The sequence below is a fragment of the Epinephelus fuscoguttatus genome, linkage group LG13 (genome assembly GCF_011397635.1).
Source record: "Epinephelus fuscoguttatus linkage group LG13, E.fuscoguttatus.final_Chr_v1".
NCBI classification, from domain to species: domain Eukaryota; kingdom Metazoa; phylum Chordata; class Actinopteri; order Perciformes; family Serranidae; genus Epinephelus; species Epinephelus fuscoguttatus.
Window position 1 is genome coordinate 25,615,974 of NC_064764.1, and position 24,002 is coordinate 25,639,975.

General features: G+C 41.2%; 1 protein-coding gene across 1 annotated transcript in view; it reads left to right on the top strand.

Moving 5' to 3' along the window:
* LOC125900033 (follistatin-related protein 1-like) overlaps positions 1 to 20,623 on the top strand; it is a 28,750-nt gene extending 8,127 nt beyond the window's left edge. Inside the window, exons 3-11 of the mRNA XM_049594789.1 lie at positions 10,090 to 10,191; positions 10,315 to 10,444; positions 12,057 to 12,089; positions 13,462 to 13,592; positions 14,665 to 14,783; positions 15,168 to 15,280; positions 16,021 to 16,131; positions 16,236 to 16,330; positions 19,446 to 20,623. Coding sequence (XP_049450746.1) covers positions 10,090 to 10,191; positions 10,315 to 10,444; positions 12,057 to 12,089; positions 13,462 to 13,592; positions 14,665 to 14,783; positions 15,168 to 15,280; positions 16,021 to 16,131; positions 16,236 to 16,330; positions 19,446 to 19,487 — 876 coding nt within the window. The 3' untranslated portion in view covers positions 19,488 to 20,623. The remainder of the gene's footprint in view (positions 1 to 10,089; positions 10,192 to 10,314; positions 10,445 to 12,056; positions 12,090 to 13,461; positions 13,593 to 14,664; positions 14,784 to 15,167; positions 15,281 to 16,020; positions 16,132 to 16,235; positions 16,331 to 19,445) is intronic.
* Positions 20,624 to 24,002: the final 3,379 nt, after the last annotated feature.

A 24,002-nucleotide genomic window follows, 5' to 3' on the forward strand; every position in this document is an offset into this window, starting at 1 on the left:
TTCTGTAATGCTTCAAACCCAAAGCTGATGATAGTCTGTCATGTTTCTCCCCCTGCGCGATGGATTTAGCCACAAGCTTGTTTAAATTCCTTAAAGGAGGAAACTGGTTCATAGTTAGTGTACAGCGTCAGAAGAGTGGTTCTCATTCTTCCTTGGCTGTGCTCCACTTCTCTTCTGGTAAGGCCTGGTTACAGGGAAAGAGAAGTGAGAGGGGGTTCTTCACGGGCAGACGGAGACGAGCTGTTCGATTTGAGCCCTCCCTGTCCTTCATGTCGCTCTTGGCATGAGCCCACATCTCATGAAGCTGATGAGTGTTAGACAATCAGGAGCTGGAGGGACAACACAGGGTGAGAGCGGGAAATGCTGGAGCGGGGGGGGAGGAGAGCAGGGGCACCTCTCTGACCTAGATACTGAGGAGATTTTTGGCTCAAGACAAACTCTGTCGGACCCCAGCTGAGGCAAAACAAAGCTCAGGAATGTGCACCCCCTCATCCTGATTCTGTCTCTCGTCCATAGCCTTCACCTTCCTTCGTGTTCTTCCACCTTCATTATTTCATCTCCTTGTAATTGAAAACATGCTTGTAAAGCAGCAGGTTGCATTTCGAGGTTGTGAGGGAGAAGTCGCCTTGCTGTGCCTGCATTTGTCTGTCCATCTGTCAGTCTGAAACTCTGTTGCGGTTGTCAAGTACACGGTGTAGGGAACTGAGTCAGTGTAGGTAAGAAACAAACAATTTCAGTGTTCTGCTCTTAGCTGCATTTACCTCTTACACTCCAACCCACCCGTCTTTGTCTTTTTTAGGGCGCTCTTTAGCTAGCATGACGCAGTCAGTAGCAATGGATTCCTTTGGTCTTCTACTTTCAGATGATACCAGTATCTTCACTCCAGCTTTAAAAGCCTTTCAGCCTGTCTGAAAGACAGTATGTCAGCTGAGGATGCTTATATCCTAGTGGATGAAAATGTTCGTATCTTATGTTTTTGCAAACCATATGCGTTACATTTGTACAATATTATGTAGCAGATATGTTGAAGCTCTGTTTCTTAACAGAGCTATGGTGAAGGCAGAGGTAGGTTTAGGCACGAAAATTACTTGGTTATGGTTAGGCAAACATCATGTTATGAATTAAAACACCCACAGTGGCACAAATTGACTGGAAAAGAAGGGATGAGTTGGTCGACTCGGTGCCTCAAACGCTGCTGGGCAAAGTCGTGATGTGTCAGTCAGTATGTTTACATGCAGGCAGTAGGCGAGATAAGCTCATCGCTCGGCTAATCAGTCAAGTTGGACTTCTCGTCTTGTCTGAGTATTCATGCAGAAGAGAAACTCGAATTTCTGACCAAGTACGTCTGACTCCGCCTCGATGGGCGGCGCTGTGTCCTTTTTTATTATAGTGCGTATTGAACTAGTTCTGGTTCTTGTTCAGAAACTTTTTAATAAATCCATGATGAGCATTTTCCTACCATCCATAAACTTAAAAATGTTGAGGTCCTTTTCCTCATCCATCCAGAAGTGCGTCTAATGCTTCTTGGTCACCATGGTGTTTGTTTGTTTGTTTTTCTGGAAGTTACTGCACTGGGTGGAAGCTAGCAAAAGAAACGTGGTGCATGCGCAGAACGCCGAGTCCGACTCCAGTTGGAGAAAGTGGATACATGCAGCAATAGTTAGATTTTCAATTGAATTATCTAGGTGTGTTAGTCGAGCTACGGATTGTCCAATTTCAGTCGGACTAAGCTGTTTACGTGCATTTTAAAGCTCAGTTTCAGTTGGACTAAGCCAATAATTCGATTTTCTCAAGCTGCATGTAAACGTACACAGGTTCAGTGCCACAAACAGCAGTGGAGATGCAGCGATGATTGTTGGTCTCAGTGGTCTGCAGCCTGGCAGCCATCTTGCCCAGGTGACATGCCATCCACCATCCCCTTCAGCTCCTCATGACAAAGTCAGCTCATATATTACGTCACTAAAGAAACGTTGGTATAATTTGTAAGAAATATGAAAATGCAATATCTTCACAGTTTGCAGACATGTAAAAAAAGAACATTTTCTTCTGGTCATGGGCTGAGTGGAGTGGAAAATGATCAGTTTCACCCCTTTTACTCCTTCAGCATCTCACTGCAGTAGGTTTATACTTGTATATACTCTGACAACAAACAAACTGCATGCAGTAGTTTCCTTAAAACTTGTTGGTTTTTGTACAGTGCCTTTATACAGAGCCAGGCGACTTGTTTCCCTCTGTTGCCAGTCTTTATGCTAAGCTAAGATAGCCTGTTGCTTACTGGAGCTTCACAATTACTTTGCATATACATGAGAATGGCTATGAGAATGGCATCAATCTTCACTTCACTCTCTGCAAGATGTCAAACTACTCCTGTCATGCCTTCATATGTCGCTGTAAAGACATCTGTATGAAGTATCATAACTCTGTCTTAAGCACTGACTTTATGTTTTTGCTGATTATGAATGCCAGCTAAAAGAAATCTCTAAATTGAGACAGATTGATGCCTTCAGGACACAGTCGGGAGCTTTAACGCCTGCCTTGACATGACTGCCTCGTCTGCTCATGTCAGCATCATTGTTTCAACTCCTTAATGAGCTCTGAAATACACTTTCTTTGATGAATAACTGAGTTTTGTGGGGGTACGCTTCCGCATCAACATCTGAGCAGTTTTAAATCTTGTAATCATTTTTTTATTCTGGCAGCATTTTTCCAGCAGCATAGAATTAAGACATGATTAACTGCTTCTATTCAGATTGTTGTTTATTGAGATTTGTCACAGTACAAATCTGAGGGAGAAGCAGCCCTGAAATTAAAAAACAAGTGCCTTTTTTGTGTGGCATACAGACTGAAAATCTTTACTACTGACCAAAATGAATAGAAAGCGAATTGCTCGACCATATTCTTGCACCCTTCTGGGATGATTTTATTTTAATATTTCAACTTGTCAAATAGCATAATATTTTATTCATAAAAACACTCACCAGGCTCGCTGTACCTTAGGGGAAAGAGGAAAATGTTTTGTCAAACGCTTGTATCCTTTACACTGAGGTGCCAGCTTACTAGATCCATCTAGCTATATCCAATAAATCCAATACAAAAGCCCTGCAACAAATCCTGTCTTTATGATGGTTATTATCTTCAGGTATTGTTGAAACGGTGTCATAGAGAGGCTGATGCAACTCAAGCTGAGCCACCTTTCACCTTTTTTCGTAATGCGGTACAATACAACAGCACAGGAAAGTACAACCTCCTCAGTGAGCAGAACACTGAATCAACATCTCTTGAATGCAGTCTCAAGAAAAGCTCAATATGAAAAAAAGGGATTTACTGCTGGAGTGTATTAGATGAAGCTCTGTGCGCCCCGATAAACCGATGAAGCTGATTAAACTGATCTTGATTGCTATAAATTCATATTGCTGCGTAATTCATTAACAGGGAGGTTGAATGCGGCATTTAGTGCATTTATTTTTTTAAAGTAATGTCCATTATGCTGTTTGTCACTGTAGGCATATCCAGGGCAGAGTGTTTACAATCCGTAAATCAATGTTTTCTATGCTAATGTGGGGCAGGGTGCATTGTGGGAATGGATTTACGGTGGCTTTAAAGTGACACCCACTGGAGAGGAGCATTGATTGGCCTGCTAGATCAATGGAGCATCACTAGAATACACACAAACACGCACAAACACACATGCACAAACACAAAACATGCACTTAAGAGCGGACAGGGTACATTACATGCACAGCCGTGTGTGTGCACAGCTGCAGGAAGCGATGCAGATAGATGTACTAATGTGTTTTTCATGTGTTAGTGCTTGCAGATTTTAGCCTTGCTGCTGTTGTGCTGCCTGCTTTCTTATCAGCAGTGGAAAATGAAATTAAATTTCTTTAACTGAAGTGAGAATACATTGCCCTTTAACTCCAGTCTGCCTCAGCATGGAGCCATTCAACACGTGGCAGGGGAGAAATTGACTTCAGAGCGCGCACAACCCCCACCTCTCCTCTTGTATCTTCTCCATCTACCTGTTTCTTAATAGTCAGACTCTCTGCGCATCTTCGTCATCTTCTTCTTCCCCTCTCTGCTCACTTATTTCCCTCCTCTGACTTCCACCTTGCTCTGCAGAGCTGGTCTCGGATCACTGACATGTCTCTTGCAGCCGTAAAAGGGCATGGCACTGAGAGGAAGATGACAAGGCAGAGAGAAGTACAGCAGAGGAGAAATAGAAGTACACTAGAGTTGAGTTAAGACGCCTCATGCAGAGATTGGAAGATTAAATTGTGCACTTAGGGTTTTAAGAAATATCGCTTAAATCTTTTAATCTCCTTTAAATAATTTTAACCTTCTGACAAAAGATCGAAACTGAAAAAAAATGGAAGAAAAGGGGCAGGAGTCGAGGAAAATGAGCTGTGAAATGTCTATATATGCAATCAGTTTTATGCTTGAGGCAGCTTTCTGTATGAAAGCCTCTGTTTAATCTGTTATGATTCACCAGTCACTTTTCAGCGCTCCGGCTCCTGTGATTGGTTTTAAATGGGAGAGAAGGAAAATACGGCATCGTTTGTTGGCTGCGATGAAAAATTGATGTCATTTAAGTAGGACACCCACAGCGGGTGTGTTTGTTTTTGTTTGTGCTGAGTTTGTACTTTTTTTTTTTTCTAATGTCTGCTCTGATGGTGATTGGGTTAATGAGTTTGTTTACATGCGCTCTAGCATCCAAGTCATGGCGGAGTTTGTGGAGAATCGTGCATGTAAACATCATCATCATTATTATCATCATCACCATCATCTTGGTTTCTGAAACCAGAACAATGATCTCATATCTTGGTGTTGAGACACCTAAATACACTCACTGTTACTGTGAAAGAAACAAGGATACTGTGGTTTTTGAACACCTTCACCAGCTCTGATCGCTGGATGTCATGTGTGTAGGAGTGCTGTCAACTTTCAAACTCTCATTTCTAAAACTGGTGATCTAAAACGATGACCTTTCGCTTTCCTGCCAAGAGTTAGATGAGAAGACTGATACCACTCAGGACTCTACACCACAGATGAAGCTGCCATCAGCAGCAGGTTATCTTAACTTAGTTTAGCATAAACACTTGAAACGGGGAGGGTAGCTGGTCTGGGTCTGTCCAAAGGTAACAAAATCTGCCTACCAGCACTTCTGAAACTCACTAATTAACACTTCACATCTTGTGGAGTTTCGGTGTTACTGTGAAATCACCAGGCAACCAGCAAACTCCAGGAAGTCGGTGTTCCTGCTAAGAAATAGTGTGCCTCATAACCCCTAGTTAAAGAAATACTTCACCTTCCAAATGATTATTGTGAAGAAAACTCTTTTTCCTCCACAGTGAACGAAGAATCCAAAAAACAGAGAAAATTCTTCCTGCATTGAAGTCATAATGGTCAAAACACCTTTTTACAAACTCTCACACAATGTATGCAGTATAATCCAACAGACAGCCCTTTCCGATGGGGAACTGAACTCAAAGTAAGACTATTTGCTCTCTTGTAAGCCAGACTCCATTAACAAAAACAGTCATTTTACCTCACTTAACTTGGGAGCTGCTGGTCCACCACTGCCTCGATCAGTTAGGTTGTTTGTTTCATCGTGTGACTTTCATGTTTTAAAGTGTTATTTCAGATTCAATGAAGTCACACAATATCATAAACAACCAAACTAACTGAGGCAGCAGTGGACCAGCAGCTCTTGTGTTTAGCGAGGTAAAATGACTGTTTTTGTCAATGGAGTCTGGCTTTGAAGAGGCCATAACATAAATTTTAGTTTTAGTTCACTTGTCTTTTGGGGAGGGCTGTCTGTTTGGGTAGTACTGAGCATACAACTGGATAAATAAGACTTGGATTATACTGTATGAGTTGTGTGAGAGGTTGTAAACTGATCTTTTCATAGAGTTTTGCCGTTGGGTTTTTTTTAGTTTTCAGATTCTTTGTTCACTGGAAGAAAAGTTTTCTTAGCAAGAAAAGTTTTCTCAGCAAATTCAGCATAAGACAGGATGAGTGATAAATAAATTGACATTTGGGGGGTAAAATATTCCTTGAGCTTTGGAGGTCCTGGTCAATTTTTTCACCTTTGAACTGAACCAGGAGAGCTGTATCCCCCAATTTCTAATTTCTATGCTAAGCTAAGCTAACTGGCTGGCTGGCTACAGATCTAAGAGTGTTATCTAGACCCTAGGAGAGCCAAGATGTAATAGCCCTTCTAATATATCAGCTTGGCCAATGTATTAGTCTAGATCTAGGAGTGGGTAGCAAGAATTTGACAGTTCATCATGTATACAGGGAGATACATTTTCTCTAGGTTCCGTCAAGCGTCAATTTCCAGGGCTGAAAATGAAGCCAACATGAAAGTGCAAAAAAATAGACCATGGACATAGACCCCCATGTTAAAGTGCCCAACTTTTCAGCAGAAATAACCATGTTTACAGCCTGGTGCAAAAATGGCTTTGGTCTCTATAGCTAATCTCCCCCTGAATTTGTATATAACTCTCCTGTTTAACTCCTGTTTTGAGTGACAGGTTGTCTGCTAATAGAGCACCAGCCTCTCACCTCTGACTCCAGAAAACCAAGATGGCGACAGCCGAAATGCCGAACTCAAGGCTTGATAATAGAAGTCTACAAACCACTGAATGACGTCCTGGTAGCTACATTCATTATTTTTTACAGTCCATGGGTTCCATGTAAACTGCAACTACAAATTATGACCGAACCCCAGGCAAAGACTCAAAAGCAGGATAAATGAGTCCAAATAACGGTGCTCAATTATGATACATGTCTACACGCTCCTGTGCATGGCAACCATGAAGGGTACATGCAGGCATGATTTATGACCACATAAGGCAGTCTCCCCTCCCTGGCTTGTTGAAGGTTGGTTGTGTGACACTACAGTCGCTTTGTCCATTGTTTTTGTACAGTCTGTGTCAATCACGAATTCTGAGCAACACGCTCTGCTGTGATCTCATTATGGGGCTTGGCTCCATTTGCCTCTTTTGATTGACACCACTGTGATCTTGCCTCAACAGGAGCCTGTACATGCTCTCACCATAGCAACAATCCACTTGAATCAGCTGAAAAAAAGAGCTCTGTGCCTCTGTATTCATCAGCTAAATGTCAGGGATCCTCTGCTGGTTCTACTCGGAGAGAGATGGACAAACAGAGCTCGACGTTTTATACCAAATTCATCTAAGCAGCCTATCCATTATTCATGTTCTCATCGGAGGTTTCTACAGGTTTCAACAGGCTTCCAGCCCATCTGTGTCTAACAAACTGAATTGTCCAACATGCTCAAAGCCACAGGGATTACTTTGAAGATTTTCCATGACCTCAACTTTGGAGTGCAAGTGTGTGCGTGTCTTTAAAGCATGCATAGAAATGAACCAAAACCCCACAATCCTTCTCCTCTCACCACTTCAGGGTTGAAGCCCCTACACCGAGATGCTTGCATGTGACTGCCTCCCCTCTCCCTGCATCCATCTTGTTATGTTCTATCATTACTGAGCTTATGAGAGTTCGGTCACAAGAATCCAGCCTCAGTTTAACCTACATACCAGACCTTGTACTCACAAACACACACACACGGCAGCTTGGAAGCCAGCTCACGTGCACTCACACTCAGAGGGCCAACTTTCTGTCTCGCTCTTAGCAGGAAACAGCGGCTTAAGGAGGAGGAGAAGGAGGGGAGTCTGGAGAAACAGGGAGGAGAAAAGATTTCACAGAGCATGGGAAACGGGCCCAAAGGAAAACACAGCTCAGACTCCAGATGTGGAAACACCCTGCACACACACACACACACACACACACACAGATACTGTAGAGAAAGGGGGAGGTAATAAGGGTCATAAAGCTGCTCTTGGAGCTCCGCTTGGCGTCTTGTGATTGGTCGGTTTGCAGCTCCAGTGAACTCATTTTTGGCAAGTCCTCAGGCGATAGTTTTTAACAAACAAACAAAAGACAAAGAAACAAAGGCAAGTGTCAACAACAGAAAACAAGTACTTAATGTACTAGAGAATTAAAGTTGAACTGACACTAGAAACATTTGATTTTTAAGGAGGGATTTTTGAGCTGACAGTTTGGTTGTAGTACTGAACGGTCTGATCCTGCTTGCATGTATGGTTCTCATTCTGTCTTAAGCCTTTGTTCCCAGTATCACTCACACACAGGGATAATACTGTTGTCAACATCCCAGCTGTTTTAATTTACAGCGCTGCCTTGTAGTCTACACTAAAGACGTGCTTTTCTAAGCTGAGTATGGTCATCATCTACTGGCAAACATAAGTGAGCCTCCAGAGACTGCAATAAAAGGACAGACAACAGAAATGTTTAGATTTCAAAATCTGCATCTTAATTATATAGATTGCAGCCATATTTTTCAGAGGATATCTAAATCTTGCTCAGGAAAATTAGGACTTTGCACAAGGAAAAAATGTGTTTCAAGTCAGTCTCCACAAAGTTATGGCCTACTGGATTTATCATGTTGGTGAGGTAGCGCCACCTAGAGGGGAAATGCAATCAAACTTTGCATGATGGCTCAGTTCAGAAGCAGTTTATGTTAAGTGGGACATGCTTAAAGTTAGATTTGGGGATATCTTAGTGTATTAAATTATGTCCCATATTCAATGGAGATTAAATGAAATTTTTAGGAGTGGAAGAGAAGATTTTGAGCAAAAAATAATAAAAATAAAAATTGTTGTTATATTCTGTGCAATTATTCAACTTTGCAATAACTGTACATATTTCTTATGTTAGCTTTTATTCTAATGTTATTCTATTGATGTATATATGGCAGTTAAATTTCACACTTTGAGCCTCAGCACAGTGACAATATATATTATATTTTGAATATGTTTATATCTTAAGTACTAGTGGTAAACACTCTAGCATAATGCTCATTATTTATTTCAAAAAAATTAAATTTGTATTTAATTTATTTAGTTTAATTTAATTTTATTTCATTTTTTTATTTTATTTTTATATATTTATTTATTTATTTATTTAAGTTATTGCTTTATATTTATATATATTTACATACTTCTGTTTTACACTCTCATTCTTTCTTCTTATAATTCTCTATGCTTGACATCGGAGCGACTGTAACAACGAATCACAATTTCTCCACGGGGATCAATAAAGTATTTCAGACTCTGATTGTGAAAAATCTAAATGGTGGAGAAATTTAAGGAGAATATCTATGGATTTGTTAGATCAAGCAATTCAGGGGGGAAATGACAACCAAAAAAAAAGTTTATATTTCACAGTTTATGAGTTATAAGAGAACAGAAAAAAATGGTAACCAAAAACTAGGCTAATTGTTTGTCTTTTAAGATAAGATGAGATATACTTTATTGTCCTCGGAGGCAAACTTTGCTTGGGCAATAGTGCTACACCCCTCTGCAATCATCTTGAAGCAATGCATAGTCAAGAATGACAGTACAGACATAAATACATGCAACAGAAATAATAATGGAGGTTATATAAAGTAATGCACTTGCTGTGAGTAAACATATAAATACACAGGCATTATAGAATAGAGAGGAAGTCATTGGAACCATGAAACCACGATACATAATCCAAAAAACAAAGTGAAATAGCACCTACTTGCTTACCTAATGCATGAGCAAGAATAAGCCTGCTTTTTTGTTGAGACATTTGTAAGAAGGACAGGTTGTCTTTATGTCTACCTGGAGGTAACAGTTCTTGTTCAGAGTACAGAATGTCTTGCCCTTTGCCTAACTTCCCACTAATTTCCCTGAAGTCTGTTATCTCTAGAAAGCTGACTAACAAATAGAGGAAAAAAAAGGAAGTGCTACAATGTTGCTTCTTCATTTTGGGTGTCAACAAGGGGGAGGCTACTTTTAATACAGTGAAGAGGAAATGATCTCTCTGGATGTGAGACAGAGGAGAAAGTGTAAGACTTGGGTCTCAACACAAATTTGTGTTTGATACGTGTTATAAAATGTGGTCAGCTCCTTTTCGGTGCTTTTAAATGAGCCTGTTAATGACACAACAGCGCCGCACTGTGTGTGAGAGAAAACAATAGTAAAAGTGCTTCCAATTGTGTTTTTTTTTTTCTTCCAGGAGCTGCAGAGCAAGAGCAAAGTGTGTGCCAATGTGTTCTGCGGGGCCGGCAGAGAGTGTGCTGTTACAGAGAAAGGGGAGCCCAGCTGTCTTTGTATAGAGGTGAGTGTGGCTCTGCAGCTCTGCAGAGACCATTACCTCCACACAAGAAAGCAGTAGCAATGCAAGAAAAAAAAGAAAATGACTTCCCTTAGTTTTCACTTCTTTTTCCCCCTCTCTTTCCAGAGCTGTAAACCCCACAAGAGGTCAGTGTGTGGCAGCAATGGAAAGACCTACAGGAACCACTGTGAGCTCCACAGGGATGCTTGTCTGACCGGCTTGAAGATCCAGGTGGCCCACGATGGACACTGCCACGGTACGAGTAGCAGCGTGACAGCAGATGTCACAATCTCACCACAGGGTTGCTGTGTTAGTGCTTTCAGTCGTATCACATAATTGTCCTCAGCAGATGGAGATTGCCCAGTGGCAGCAGAATTTTAAAATGTTAAAATTTCCTCCCTTTTTTTGAACTTTAACAACCTCTCCATCGTGCTGGCTTCAAAGTTCAGATTGAAAGATCCCTCTTAACTTCTTTAATAGTATTGTCACCTGCTGTTTTCAATGTCACTTTTACAATCCCATTAAATTACACCCCCAAGTGTGGTTAAGACTGTAATAATGTTATCATTAATAATTAAAAAGATGTTCTAATCGAGGGCAATAAAGTGTTCAGGGGTACTTTGTCTTGAGGAGGTGCCAAATCTGAGCAGGATAGAAGGCTAGATGGCCTCTCCTTGAAATATTTTAAACATGTTTTACACTGTGATGTTATGTTGAAGTCTTGAGAAACTTTCCTGTAGTTATCAAGCCGTTGAAAAACTTTGACAGGATGAGATAGCGGTTAAAAATACCTTTTTTGATGCCACTGCTTTCTGATTCCTTACTGAAATTGTGAGATTTGACAGCGACACAGAATGACAGCAACACTTTATTGGTGAGCATTCATGGGTGCTGCTGAGTCTTTCTCTCCTGATATGCCAGGGTATGTATCTGTCCCTGACCAATGCTCTCTTTTTTCAAATTTAAAACTTCATTGCATAGACGGAATAAGTTTTTTGTCAGATAATATGTGACCAAAGACTTTTGTGATGCTAAAAACTGAGGTGGCTGCCCTGCCTCGACTGAATTAATCTAACTGGTAGTGGAAATGTTTAATTTTTGAATGCCTTTGACCATGAAACTGTGTTTACTGTAGATCAGTCAGTGTAGCTGACACCAGTTTGGTATATCAGATTGGTGCACCCCTGTTCCCCAGTGTTCTGGTGTGGGGAGTCAGGTGCCAAAAGCAAAAGGTGGAAGTGACAGTATTAAAGTCTAACTCTGTTATTAGTTTTTTTAGCATTGGCCCAGTGTGGACTATAAGCTCTCAAGTTTATTATCCCAACATGACTTTCCACTGAACAATTTTTCAGCACACCACTTAAATTCTAATTAAACATTGATTGGTCACATGTGTGAGGTAGAGAGGAAGAAAGCGTTACTTTAGTTCTCCCGTTAAATGATACGAGCGCTAATAGTCTTGTACACACTTAATTTAGCTCTCTGAACTAGCCCCTATTCATGGAACTTATATGTGAGGTGACTGGGTTTATAGTCAAGGCCACCCACATGCCACTGCACACTCCTGGCCTTGACTTATCTGTTCATGCATCTAATATTAACATTTTATCTGGAGTGAACTTTCACTGCTCACACCTGGCAATGTCGCACTCCCTGTGTCCCCGCTTGAGCTGGACATTGATCAGAGCTGTGGCATAAAAGGTATTCAGAGAAAAAAAGTTATGTCACACTCTCCTGCTTGTAGACCTTTGACCGAGCGCTTAGAAATGGACAAGTTTATCTCCGTTATTCAGAATCAAGTACACAGTGTCATTGATTTTTTTGGGTTCAAATGTAAAATTGGTTCTCTCTTGTTTAATCCCCTTTAGAGAAGAAAACAGAACAAGCAGCTGCCAGCCCAGGTGAGTTTGTGTGTGTATGTATGTATGTGGACAAAAACAAGCCGTGGGGTCTCATACGCAGCATAACGCATTTCCTTTTTTCTTGCCTGAAATGTTTACAGAAACATATTTTAGTGTACTGTTTAGCTGTAAAATGAGAAAGTTGGTCCAGGAGCTTGGCTGTGCTTGGTACTTCACTCGACTGTATCCAACTTGGCAGCCTAGTCAAAAACTTTCTTACAGCCAAACAACATTTAAGGTGAGAAATAAGCAACGCGGTAACAGAATCTTGATTCATACTTGATCAGCACTGCCTAGTTTGACAGTTTGACCGCAGTTCACGAGCCATGATTGACATGATTGACAGCTGCGTTTGAGACTCATTGCATATACTATCTGTCTCATGTATTTCTTTTGGTTCAGTCAGGAACAATTTAGTCAAAGAAAACTTTATTTCCATTTGCAGTATTATATTTAGTGGTATGGCTCTGTTCTGGGGCCCCTCTGCCTTTCCTCGGGCCTATGCAGAAAGCCTCTTCCATGCGCCTAAATGGAAAGCCTTAAGGCGGAGAGAGCTCACCTCTCTGCCCTTCCATGTGCAAACGAGGAAAGCCTTAAGGCAAAGAAAACAAACCTCCCTGCCCTTCCATGCGCCTACATGGAAAGCCTAGGACAGTCTGAGGAAGAGCATCACGCTCGAAATGTCACGCAAAATATAAATTGCATACGGGAGCTCTTTTGGTGTGCAGATCGCTATTTTCTTTTTTCAAGCTTAGGAAACCCCAGGAAACAGAACAGAGCAGCATCAGTGACAAACAGAAATGACATTGATAAGTCAGACACAGCATAAACAAGGAGGAGCTGGGGTGGAGGTGGGTTGCAAAGCAGCTTGCAGAGGAAGCAGCAACAGTAGACGGGCCAGAGCAGTTTAAATAGGGTGCCTTGAATAAGATTCGCCAATTAGCTGCATAGAAAGGAATCATGTGATCAGCTGACTCGCTTCCATCAATCAGCTGCTCCATCAGTTGATTGGGCTGTTTGAGATCAGCTGATGTAGCTGGGATGTGAGCTGAGCTTGACATTGACAGTTTCAGCAAATATGACACAAAGTTATTTTCATTAAAGTAACTCTTAACTGTTTAAAGTGTTAATGAGATGAACCATTGACTCAGGTCATGGTTCACAGTTGGGTTGTGGGTAGGTCTGGTGTTAAGATTTGGCTGTTATGTCCCTGCAATAACTGTACTTTATGGTCTAATGGAAAGGACTTAATAAATACTGATGTATGCACAATAGGACAGGGGTCAATCATGATATAGCTGGCAAGATAAATTTCACCCTTTGGATTATTTATTAATGCTGCTGACTTATGGAAATGTTCCCACCTCTGCAGTGGTTTGCTACGCTGCTGACCGCAATGAGCTGAGGAGCCGTGTGATCCAGTGGCTACAGACTGAGGTTGTCCCAGATGGCTGGTTTGTGAAGGGATCCAACTTCTCTGACATTCTGCTGAAATATTTCAAGGTGGGCTTCTTTTCTCTGGAAAGAACAGGACGGTCCTTGGCCTCAATAAGTGCCCACAATTGTTCCTACACCATTCTTTGTACAGAATGTCCCCTCATCTATATGGGCCTCCCCTAACAAGCCTGTTCCTTAAAGCTGCTTCAGACTGGGTCTAATTGTTCATGTAACAGTCCTTTCAAGCGTGTCAGCTGATGGTTAGGATTCAGTTTAATGAGGTTGCAGAAGAGAATGACCCTTGTCACTCTATGGGCTGACATAAATGACACTACTGTAAAACAGAAGTGCAGATGGCTCCTTGAACACCGGCAGTATTTATTTTCCTAGTCTTTCCGACCATAAACATATGCTGCACAATTTAATACCGCTAACTTTATACAGCATCTCACCATGGAATCAAGGTCCACCACTATTACTGCCAAACAGTTTCAAAAGCCTTTGTTCAGTTGCCCTACAGAGACAATATTACAGGGCCTTTAGGTTAATAAGCAGCTCTGATGTTAATTCAATGCGATTAATGAATATGCATTCATATGACAGATGCCGAAAATGACTATATGAATAGAACGTTTCTTGCTCCAACACCCATTTCTGCTCCAGCCCCGTTTTAAAATATCACAGAAATACAGGCTGTCGGAAGAAGAGGTAGTACATGAGGGGCTGGTGCGAAATTGATTTCACTTAACATCTTTATGGGATGATTGTCATGGCAACTAGTGTGCTCTTGGTGTTTTTTGTGCCAGTGACTGTGAGTCTGCTGGTAGCTCAGGCTGACCTGATGTGAAACAGCAATCATTTCTTTCAGAGTTCACGACACACATGCTCATGACAAAAAGGGATCACAATATAGTGTGAACTCTGAAGAGGTAATGTTTGTATCAGGCAGTAGACAGAGATCCGGTGCACTAAATACCATGTGTAAGCACAGAGGCAAAATTAGTTTATTATCCGAATAACGTGTCCAGATACAGATTGCATTTTATTACCAGGTGTAAAACTTAAGTTCTTGTTGTTCATATTCAACTGTACATAAGCATCAACTGTGCCTCTCCCATGTCTGTCCATGTGTCTGCAGTCGTACGACAATGGTGATTCTCAGCTGGACTCCTCCGAGCTGCTCAAATTCATCCAGCAAAATGACTCAGTCGTGGAGTTGCAGTCCTACGCAGACCAGGAGAGCAACAAGCTGCTCAGGTCAGTGTGCTTGTTTGTCAGTTTGCATGCTTATGTGAGCGTGAATGAGGGCAGCGTGGACAGAAAACGCTACTGTTCCCCTCAAACTCCATGAACATTTTCTTCTGTGGCAATGCTTGTTCATGCTGATCCATATCTGTGTGCTGTGGTGCTATTTTAAGCTACGCAGCACAAGCCATTGAACTCTATCTAGCCAGTGCAAACTTTGCTGAAGGCCTCCTGTGGGAGCCTGTGCTGGCATAAACACCTGTGCTCTGTGGGACATAACACTCTAAACCAATTACTCTTTCTTCTGCATGCTTATTTTCTCTGCAATGTTCTGTCGCCACTGTATGGAGCAGCTAATATTTATTCAGTGTTTGCATGTATATCTGTGCTTCCCAGGAGCCTGTGTGTCGACGCCCTCATTGAGCTCTCTGATGAGAACGCCGACTGGAAGCTGAGCTTTGATGAGTTCCTCAACTGCCTGAAGCCTGGCTTCAATCCACCAGAGAAGAGTGAGCTTAATATGACAGTTTGTGTGTATCATAATGTAACATAAAGTTACACACCTGTATATGTAGTGTATGGATGCACTGACATGAGCTCAGTCAGACAGTCCTGACACACATCAAACTGTGGAAATGAGCCTCAGATTGCTTTTAATAGTTTGAGACACAGTCAGAGTTTTCGCTCCAGCCTGCTCAGTCATGTGATGCTGATTTATCTGGGATAAAGTTCACAGGAAGCAGGAGGCATAGCTCTGTCACAGAAAAAAATAACATTCGCTGCAGAGCACTGAACCTCGAAGCTCTCCCAGACTCAAGGACACACAAACACACACACATTTGTTTGACTTTGTGTATTTGTGTTTAGAAATTCCAGCTTTACCACAGATGCTGGATTCCTTTGGTCATGGAAATTCTGACTTTAAAGACTGAAAGAGAACGATACAAATCTCCAACATATTGAAAATATATTGAATTTATTTATGTCTTTTAAACTCAGACAGAAGTGCTAAAGTTTTGCTTAGAGTGGGTGTCAGCGGATTTGCTGACTTTGGATTAGTAAGCTGAAAATTTGCCGAAGGCATGTGCCTTTAAATGAAGCTGCTGGATGGATGATGTGGCAATTGGAAATGCTGACAAGTCTTGGTCAGGGAAATTGATTACAGTGTGTAATGCTGTTTCTATTATCATTTTTGCTAGTCTGTTATCTGTAGTCTGGGGTGAATAGTTTACCATGTGTCTTTCTGCAGAATGTGCCTTGGAGGATGAGACATATGAGGACGGAGCAGAGACCCAGGTGGAGTGTAACCGCTGTGTTTGTGCTTGTGGCAACTGGGTCTGCACTGCTATGACCTGCACTGGTGAGTTAAAAATACCCGAGGTGATATTAATTCTGTCTTTATGATCGCTGTATTCACACACTCATGCATTAAGACCATTTTTGACCATTTTGTTATCTGTCCAGACAAAACGGCAGCTGTGGATGAGTCAGCAGATGCTGGGGCAGAGATGACTGAGGAGGAGTGGAATCTCCGTGTGGCTGAGCTCAACAAGCACCAGGTCTGAATTTGCAATATGCAAACCCCTGTAAACAATCAAAAATATAATGCACTCATCATATTAATTTCAACATGAGTCAGAATCACAAGTGCATTCCACAGTTTCTCTACAGAACAGGACAATATACCTGGTCTCTCCCTATCACTGCCCCATGCTCAAAAGGATTTCACTTGATTATGAGGTCCATGAAATATCACTGACATGAGCCATAACCCAAGTGTCTGCTTTTGGAATCCTTCAGGATATAACCTTGATTACTTGCAATGTGTTTCTGGACAAAGAGCATTTGAATCAAACTGCTCAGCCAGCACAAAACAGTTCACAGAGGAATTGGTAGGTGTAAATTTTTATGTGACTGTGTACCAACCTAACATAGCTCAGTGAGCTGGGGTGTCAGCCGCTTTATGACTCCTGGCTTGAAAAGAGAAACAATAAATCAATAGTTGGGAAATAAAGAAATGTTTTCTAAATTAGGCCGATAAAACTATGAAATGGCCGTGGATATGAAATAGAAGGCAGACAGCAGAAAAAAAGATCACTAACATATTCCTTTTTATTGTAGATTGTTGAAGGCTAGGGGCGTCCTCAGCTAAGATTTTGTGTGGATGATTTAAATCATCAAATTATACAGTCAGTGATTCCTTAAAGTGTATTATACAGAATTAGGGAAGTCACCATTCTCTAGAAGTCTTCTTGGGGAATTCCACCAGCTTTGTTTACAGATCTCAAGGAGTCATATTGCATATGTGAAAAAAGCAGTTTCGTGCCTTTTGTAGCTCCTCAAATGTCAGTTGCGAAAGTGTCAGTTGGGGGCGGTGACTACAAAATGAAAAAGAAAATCTGTGTGTGTTTGGAGGTACGCTGAAAACACACCAAGCAGTAGTGAAGTGCGGCCAAACTAAAAGTTGGGGACATTTGAACTTTTAAGCAGCTAATTGCTTTCAGAAAATAACCACAGCCAGTCAGTAAACAGACTCCTGCCTGGAATACAGGAACACGCCCCCTGGCTGTAAAAAAAATGTAATTATTATGGCGAGTGTGGTTTTCTTGGTTAGAAAGAAGTGTTCTTACCAGACCGTTGAAGCCTGCTCCTCATTTCTGCTTGTGGCAAACAGCTGGAGGTTGCGTTAGCCGATACCAGCATAGCACACCAGAATCTCAGATCGAACTTTTGTTGGTCAGGTTGCATTGTGGGTAATGTAGGCACTGATTTTGACAAATTGGAAGACTGTGTGGAATAAACAATACATCTCTGGTTCTTCTGCACTGATTTATGGTGCGTTCCAGGCAACCCGTAACTCGTGTTTTTACAGCCTTCTACCCCCTGCACTGGAACGGCAGTCAAACCTGTAACTTGCCACTCGTGAACTCGTACCAGATCGATGTACTCCCAGTTACGCTTTCTGACATCACACAGCCCTCTAAACCAATTACCTTACTCCTCTAAACAACAATGGCGGCCCCACGGATGCGGTGTTGATGCAGGCGGTACACAGTGAGAAATAGACAAAAAATAACCCTAATGTTAACGCATTTTTGGCAGCCGCTCTAACAGCTAGTTTCCAGTGCAAGAATAAATCAATACAAAACACGTTTCCAAACACACAGATAACATAAATTAAAAAGTATAATAGCACCTGTGACCTTATGCGCCGTTTCTCCTCCTCCTCCGTTGCACTCAAATGAGGAAGGAACCGGCACCTTTGGTGATAGAAGTGATCATAAACAAACATAAACCCCGCATGATCCGCCATGTTGCTTTGACAGTTTGGCGTGACTTGTCTGGAACGCTATGAAGTCGTGAGTTGTCACTTGAAGTGGTGACTTACGGGCTCAGAAACTTGCCTGGAACGCAGCATAAGACTCTAAATTGATGCATGAAATGATGATGACTGCTACTGGTTGCAAACAACTAGTGGCACCTTGAAAGTGTCACAGGAATTGCTTTTGGTCATCAATGCTAGTGCTGTTAGCTAAAGTTAAATGCTAAACACCATAATGAGACCAATCACAATTCCTACGATAAGTTAATGGATGAAGAGCACCCCAAGAACCCCAAACCTGGGGTTGAACAATTTTAAGAAAGTAGGCAAGCTAGGCAAGGTATGTGGTATCTTAGTTTGTGAAAGTGACTCACAGTGGATGTCCTGAACCTGTGCTGCCCTCAATCATATGCTGGCTCCTTAAATTTGGACTCAGTCATCAAAACTTTGAGAACCCAATAGGAGTGCAATGCTGAGTGAAGTACTATTTTGATTTATAGCCTAATATGAGGAACAACAATGATAACAACACTTGGAAATGAGGGCTTGGTAACACTAGGAACATAATGGAATAATGGTGCCATTGTTGCAGAACAAACAAAAAAAATGCTAAAAAAAAAAAAAAAAAAGAAGTTCTGGAACCTCCCTATGAAAACAAATAAACATGCGTTCAAATGGAACTCATGAGCTTGTGTTTACGACCTGGGAAGTTGTGAAAATAAACTCATTAACTCTGAGCTATTGGAAAATTTCCACTTATAAGGCTGGAAGTACTCCAACAGGGGGGAGTTCATCTGGACTCCTCTCGTGAACTTGGTAAACACGACCTCATTTGAACGCAGCATACTACCTCTACAGACAAAGAACAGTAATCTAGAACCCAAGAGTGAAAATCTAGAACAAAGTACTACAACCTCTCCTGACAAGCTACACCTCTCTGGAACCTCTACATTCATAATATTTTTGTAGCATTTCCGCTCCGGTATGTGCTTGCTTATTTGTGTGACTGAAAGCAGAGGCTCACAAGGTAGGACTCGGGCTCTGGCTTGAGGCCATGGCTGAGTCAGCAAGGTCATGTACTCTGTACTCCAGAAGGGCAGCTTATAATGCCTCTGTAAACAAATGTGGCTCTGTGGGTACAAGTTCGGTGTGATTAGGTGCACTCTAAATTTAGTCATGAGGACCTTGCTTTGAAATACAATGTTGGTTTTAATAGATAAAGCACTCAAGTGATGTGTGTTCTTCAAAAAATACTTATACAATTATGCACTCACGTCATCATATATTCAATATGTTCAATTATATAGCATATCTCACCTCTGTGTCAACTCTCTATGTTGTTTGAAATACAGGAAACAGTCGAGAAGATGAAGAGCAGCACAAAGGAGGCCTAAATAAGGATGCAACGAAGGAGAGGATGCACGTCATCACCCTTCCTCCATACTTGATTTACCTTGCGGCCATGTGTTGTTATTAGACTGACTTTTTCATGTTTCTCTGCTATGTTAATTATTATACTTTTTTTTTTTTTTTTTTTTACAACGTTTAAGTGTTTGTGTTGATGTTTGTTAGATTCAGGGGTTATCAAAGAGTATTATAGGATTCCCTTGTGTTCAGTACTGTCATATTTGATTGTATTACTGCGCCTCTACACTAGCCTCGGGGCTATTTTTACTACAATTCCTATATTTTTACAGTTATTATAAAAAAAACAAGTCAAGTTGTCACTGTTTTGGATTACGGAAGTCATTGTCGGAGAAGGTAGTGAAGGAAGGGGCGCAGAGAATCCACCTGTTGAAATGAGGAAGCTGTCGGAGCACAGAGAAAGCTGACCACCTGACATCTGCAGCGGCATGTTTCTCTTCACCCTCATGAGTTTATGGTCAGCAGCTCGGTCGAAGACGCTGGGATACGAAGAGGGTAAAGCTACTAGTGATTTTGATTTTGTTGCCATTTAGAACTGCCACAGTAGGCCACTACTTGACCAATGCACTTCTCTTTCTTTGTCTCTATCTTTCTAAGGCTTTACTTTATCACAAGCCTGAAATTTGTTTGTATCTTACTGCTAAAGTGATAATTTTGCTGCAGATTAGTTTGCTTCTATGTACAGTATGTTATTGGCTTGAGTTGGAACCTGTCTTGTTCCCATGTTATGCTCAGGCGAGTCTCTCTGGTGCTCTTTCGGGTTAAACATTTCTCTGTCTGCGTCTTACATTTCGGAGACAAAGACATAGTGGTCCAGCTTTCAGTCTGCACCCAGGTGAGACCTGATCTTTGAATATAGCATGATGAAAACTGAAACCAAAGTCTTGATGAAGTGTTTGAATGATGTACAAAATTCTCCGGGTAACACATTACTCTGGACCCAGCAACAACACTATACCTGTGCTTTCAAAATCACTCTAACAGAAGGACTAGCCTCACTGTCAGCTAAAGTAGCGTAGACGCATCAGTAACTGGGTGCATATAAATTGTATGTGTGTGTGTGTGTGATTGTGTGTGTGTGTGTGTGTGTGTGTGTGTGTGTGTGTGTGTGTGTGTGTGCTATTAAAGTGTGATGCTGAGAGTAGTTTGTTAAATGTGTTTATTTGTTAAAATCCTGCATTGAAATTGGGAGGATTGACAATAAAAAATCAGTGCCTTAGACCTGCAAAAAGTATAGGTCTCTACCTTTGCCTGCACGCTGGCTTTTACGCCGCGTGGCATAGAAAGAGTGAGTGTGCTTTGCTGAAATTTAGCAGTAAACTAGTGCTTTGTGACTCTATCCCTGATAAATGTCTGTGTGAAAGTTGCATTACTAGGTTCAAGCTAAATCTTTATATTCCACTAAAAGTGCAGAGACTGTAAGGAATATGTATGTATGCCAATAAAGCCCATACACCACAACTCAGCTTTGTCACTTTGTGTTTGTGTGTGCTTGGGTCTGTCAAATTTCAATTTCAAATACTGTGAGTGAAAGAAGAAGCTTCCCTCGGAGAATAAGAAATAACTGTCTGACTTTGAAAGTAGTCTGAAATCACGTCAAGTTGTTTCTTTCTCCTGGGCAGGAGAGAGGAGCACACTCACCCTAATATTCAAATGTGTCCAAAATGTCCCCCTCAATATATTGATAGAAAAAAATAACTTGCTATGCTGCAATAGGAAACCATGCACCACGGTACGAAATAATCATCAGCAAATGTAATCATAATCATGGATAAACAAATTGCCATCATTAATACTACTGATATTAATAATACTATGTACTGCAGTTCTGTGTGTGGCATGTGCAAGTGGGGTCGACTTCTGTGTGTGGGTACAAACAATGTCAAACACTGTACACTCTATATTTCATGACGTTCAAATTTATTATAAAGTGATACGCTAGAATGTGATGCGAGTGCTACATAGACCAGTTCTCCCACTTGGTCCAGCCACAGGGTCCGGATTTCTCCTTAGTCTCAAGTTCAAGGTCCACACAGTTTAATACATTCAGCACCATACTTGGGTTTGGCCAAGTCTCAAGCTAGTTTGCTGTCTCTGTTAAGTAGCTGTTCATCATTCACTCACTCTACAGCAGGAAATGGCACTTCACTGTACTTGAAAACAAAGTGTTTTTCACAAAGTTGATTTGTAAGCAAGTCACTTGCAGTCGATTCAGAATGACCGCAACCCAGCAATTGGGAACCAGTGACATAGACTATATCACTGCTGACTGTTCAAGTATTTCTTAAGTGTTCATACGTCATAAAAGAGGTAATAAAAAGTCATAGTATATGCCATAAAGAACTCATACTGTGTGTACTTTCCCTGTGAGGTTTTCAAATTATATGCTGGCTCCCGAAAGTGGCACTTAGTGGCACTTTGAGAACCCCTGATTTGAGATTTTTTTGTTTCAAAATTCTATTAAATGGTCTGTTTAGCTGTTCAGTTTCTAAGGGTGCTTTCACACCTGCCCTGTTTAGTTCGGTTTAAACAAACTCATGTTTGTTTGCCCCCTAAGTGTGGTTTGTTTGGGCAGGTGTGAACACAGCAATCATACTCAGGTTCACACCAAAACAACCGGACTGAGACCTTCTTGAAGAGGTGGTCTCGGTCCGGTAACAAACGAACTCTGGTGTAGTTTGTTTGTGGTGAGTTCCGACCTGGATCTGAACCAACTGCAGTCACATGACACATTGTTTGGGTTAAACATGAGCATGTTACAGTCCTGGAGGATTATTAATGTGCACCTCCTCCTGTACTGCCTTAATATGCACATTCAGCACATCCAATGCATAAACATTGTTTTCTAGTTGGAGCCGCACCTCGTTTTCAAACTGTATGGTTTGACTAAAATGAACAATGACAGCAATATAGTCCACGATGAGCAGCGCTAAAATCAACCGGCGTAGTTGTCCCTCCATTGTGACATTAGTAGGTGTCACATTTATCTTGCAAGTGTAGTCTTCTTCAACGTTTTGTTTACTTCCTGGATTTTTCCCACATGGAAATTCTGACCAATCAAGAGCAGCTTTGTCACGCAAGGCATTTGATCTGGTCTGCTTGTAAAAGTTGCCGTGAGAACACGAACCAACTCTAGGCAATTATGCAGCTTTGGAAAGAAATGAGTTCCTGATTTGAACCAAAGCAAGACAACTCTTGGTCTGAAAGCACCCTAAGAACTTTTCATTGGGGGGGAATTCCTCTCAGACCCCCGTCTAGGAAGAGGTGTAGATGTAAAATGGTCCCCCTCAATGTTAAATTCATGATTACAGCCCTGCCTTCCTTTTAACAAATACAAAGCATATGGAACCCATTACTTTACTATTGGACTCCCTCCTTTGGCTGCCAGTGTAGTTCAGAATCCAGTATGTTTGTAACTGCATAGTAAAGCCTGTGGGTAAATTTCTAAATTGCTGTGCCCATAAAGTGACTCAAAGTCTCTTAGGTCAGCTAATCACTATGCAGGATGTCCCCAAGCCCGGCTTAAAAGGACAGCTGCTGTTTTTCCCTCAGTGGTGGCAGTTTAGAGATAAATTCACAAAGTGCAAACTTGTCTTTGAGAGTTCAAAGATTTATTGCAAAAGCTATATTAACATTTGCAAATGGATCCCCAAGCTGGTCAGCCAATAGACAGATGAAATAAGTTCAGTTACCAGTACTCATACAGGCAGTCATGCATCACAACATCCTTAGTTCTCACCCTTAGCAGATGTCTTTTCATTAACACACTGTAATATGTCTGTACCTCCAGACTTTTGTCTGGTCTGTCTCTGTTTCCTGGGAACTGGGAGTCAAAGCCTAGACCCAACAATGTGTTTTCAATAACGTTTTTTGTTACACTTCCTATTCTAGGAAAAAGAAACAGAGACACATGCAGCTCCTTTGGCTGCCTCAGTTGGTGAGGCCAAAAAGGACAGGAATTGCCAATACATTCTGTCACTGATAATCAAATGAATTGACATTTTTTAAACAAACATATGAAGACTCGTTTTTTTTTAACTTATGTTTTTGCTCTTTTGTTGTTTCTTAATTCAAATTTGTCTCTTGTGTTTGATATTGTACAAATGAATGGTGAAGCACTTTAAAAAAATGTTTAGAAAACTGCCAAATACCACATACTTTATTAAAATATGTTAATAAAGTAGAGTAATGTAAGGGCCAGTGTCATAATGCAATATCCGGCTTAATGTGGAAACAGTTAGGGGTGGGAGAAAAAATCGATACAGCATAGTATTGCAATATTTGTGTGGCAATATCTTATTGTCACACAGTTCCAAGTCTCAATTTTTTAAATGAAATAAACCATTAACATTACAAATACAAATTAAACTTTAGGTAGCCTACTTGAATAATAACATCAAATACTTTTTCAGTCCACTACATACATTTTACCGCAAAAAAGCCATGCTGCAGCCTTTCTTATTATATGCTGACAAAGTTTTCCT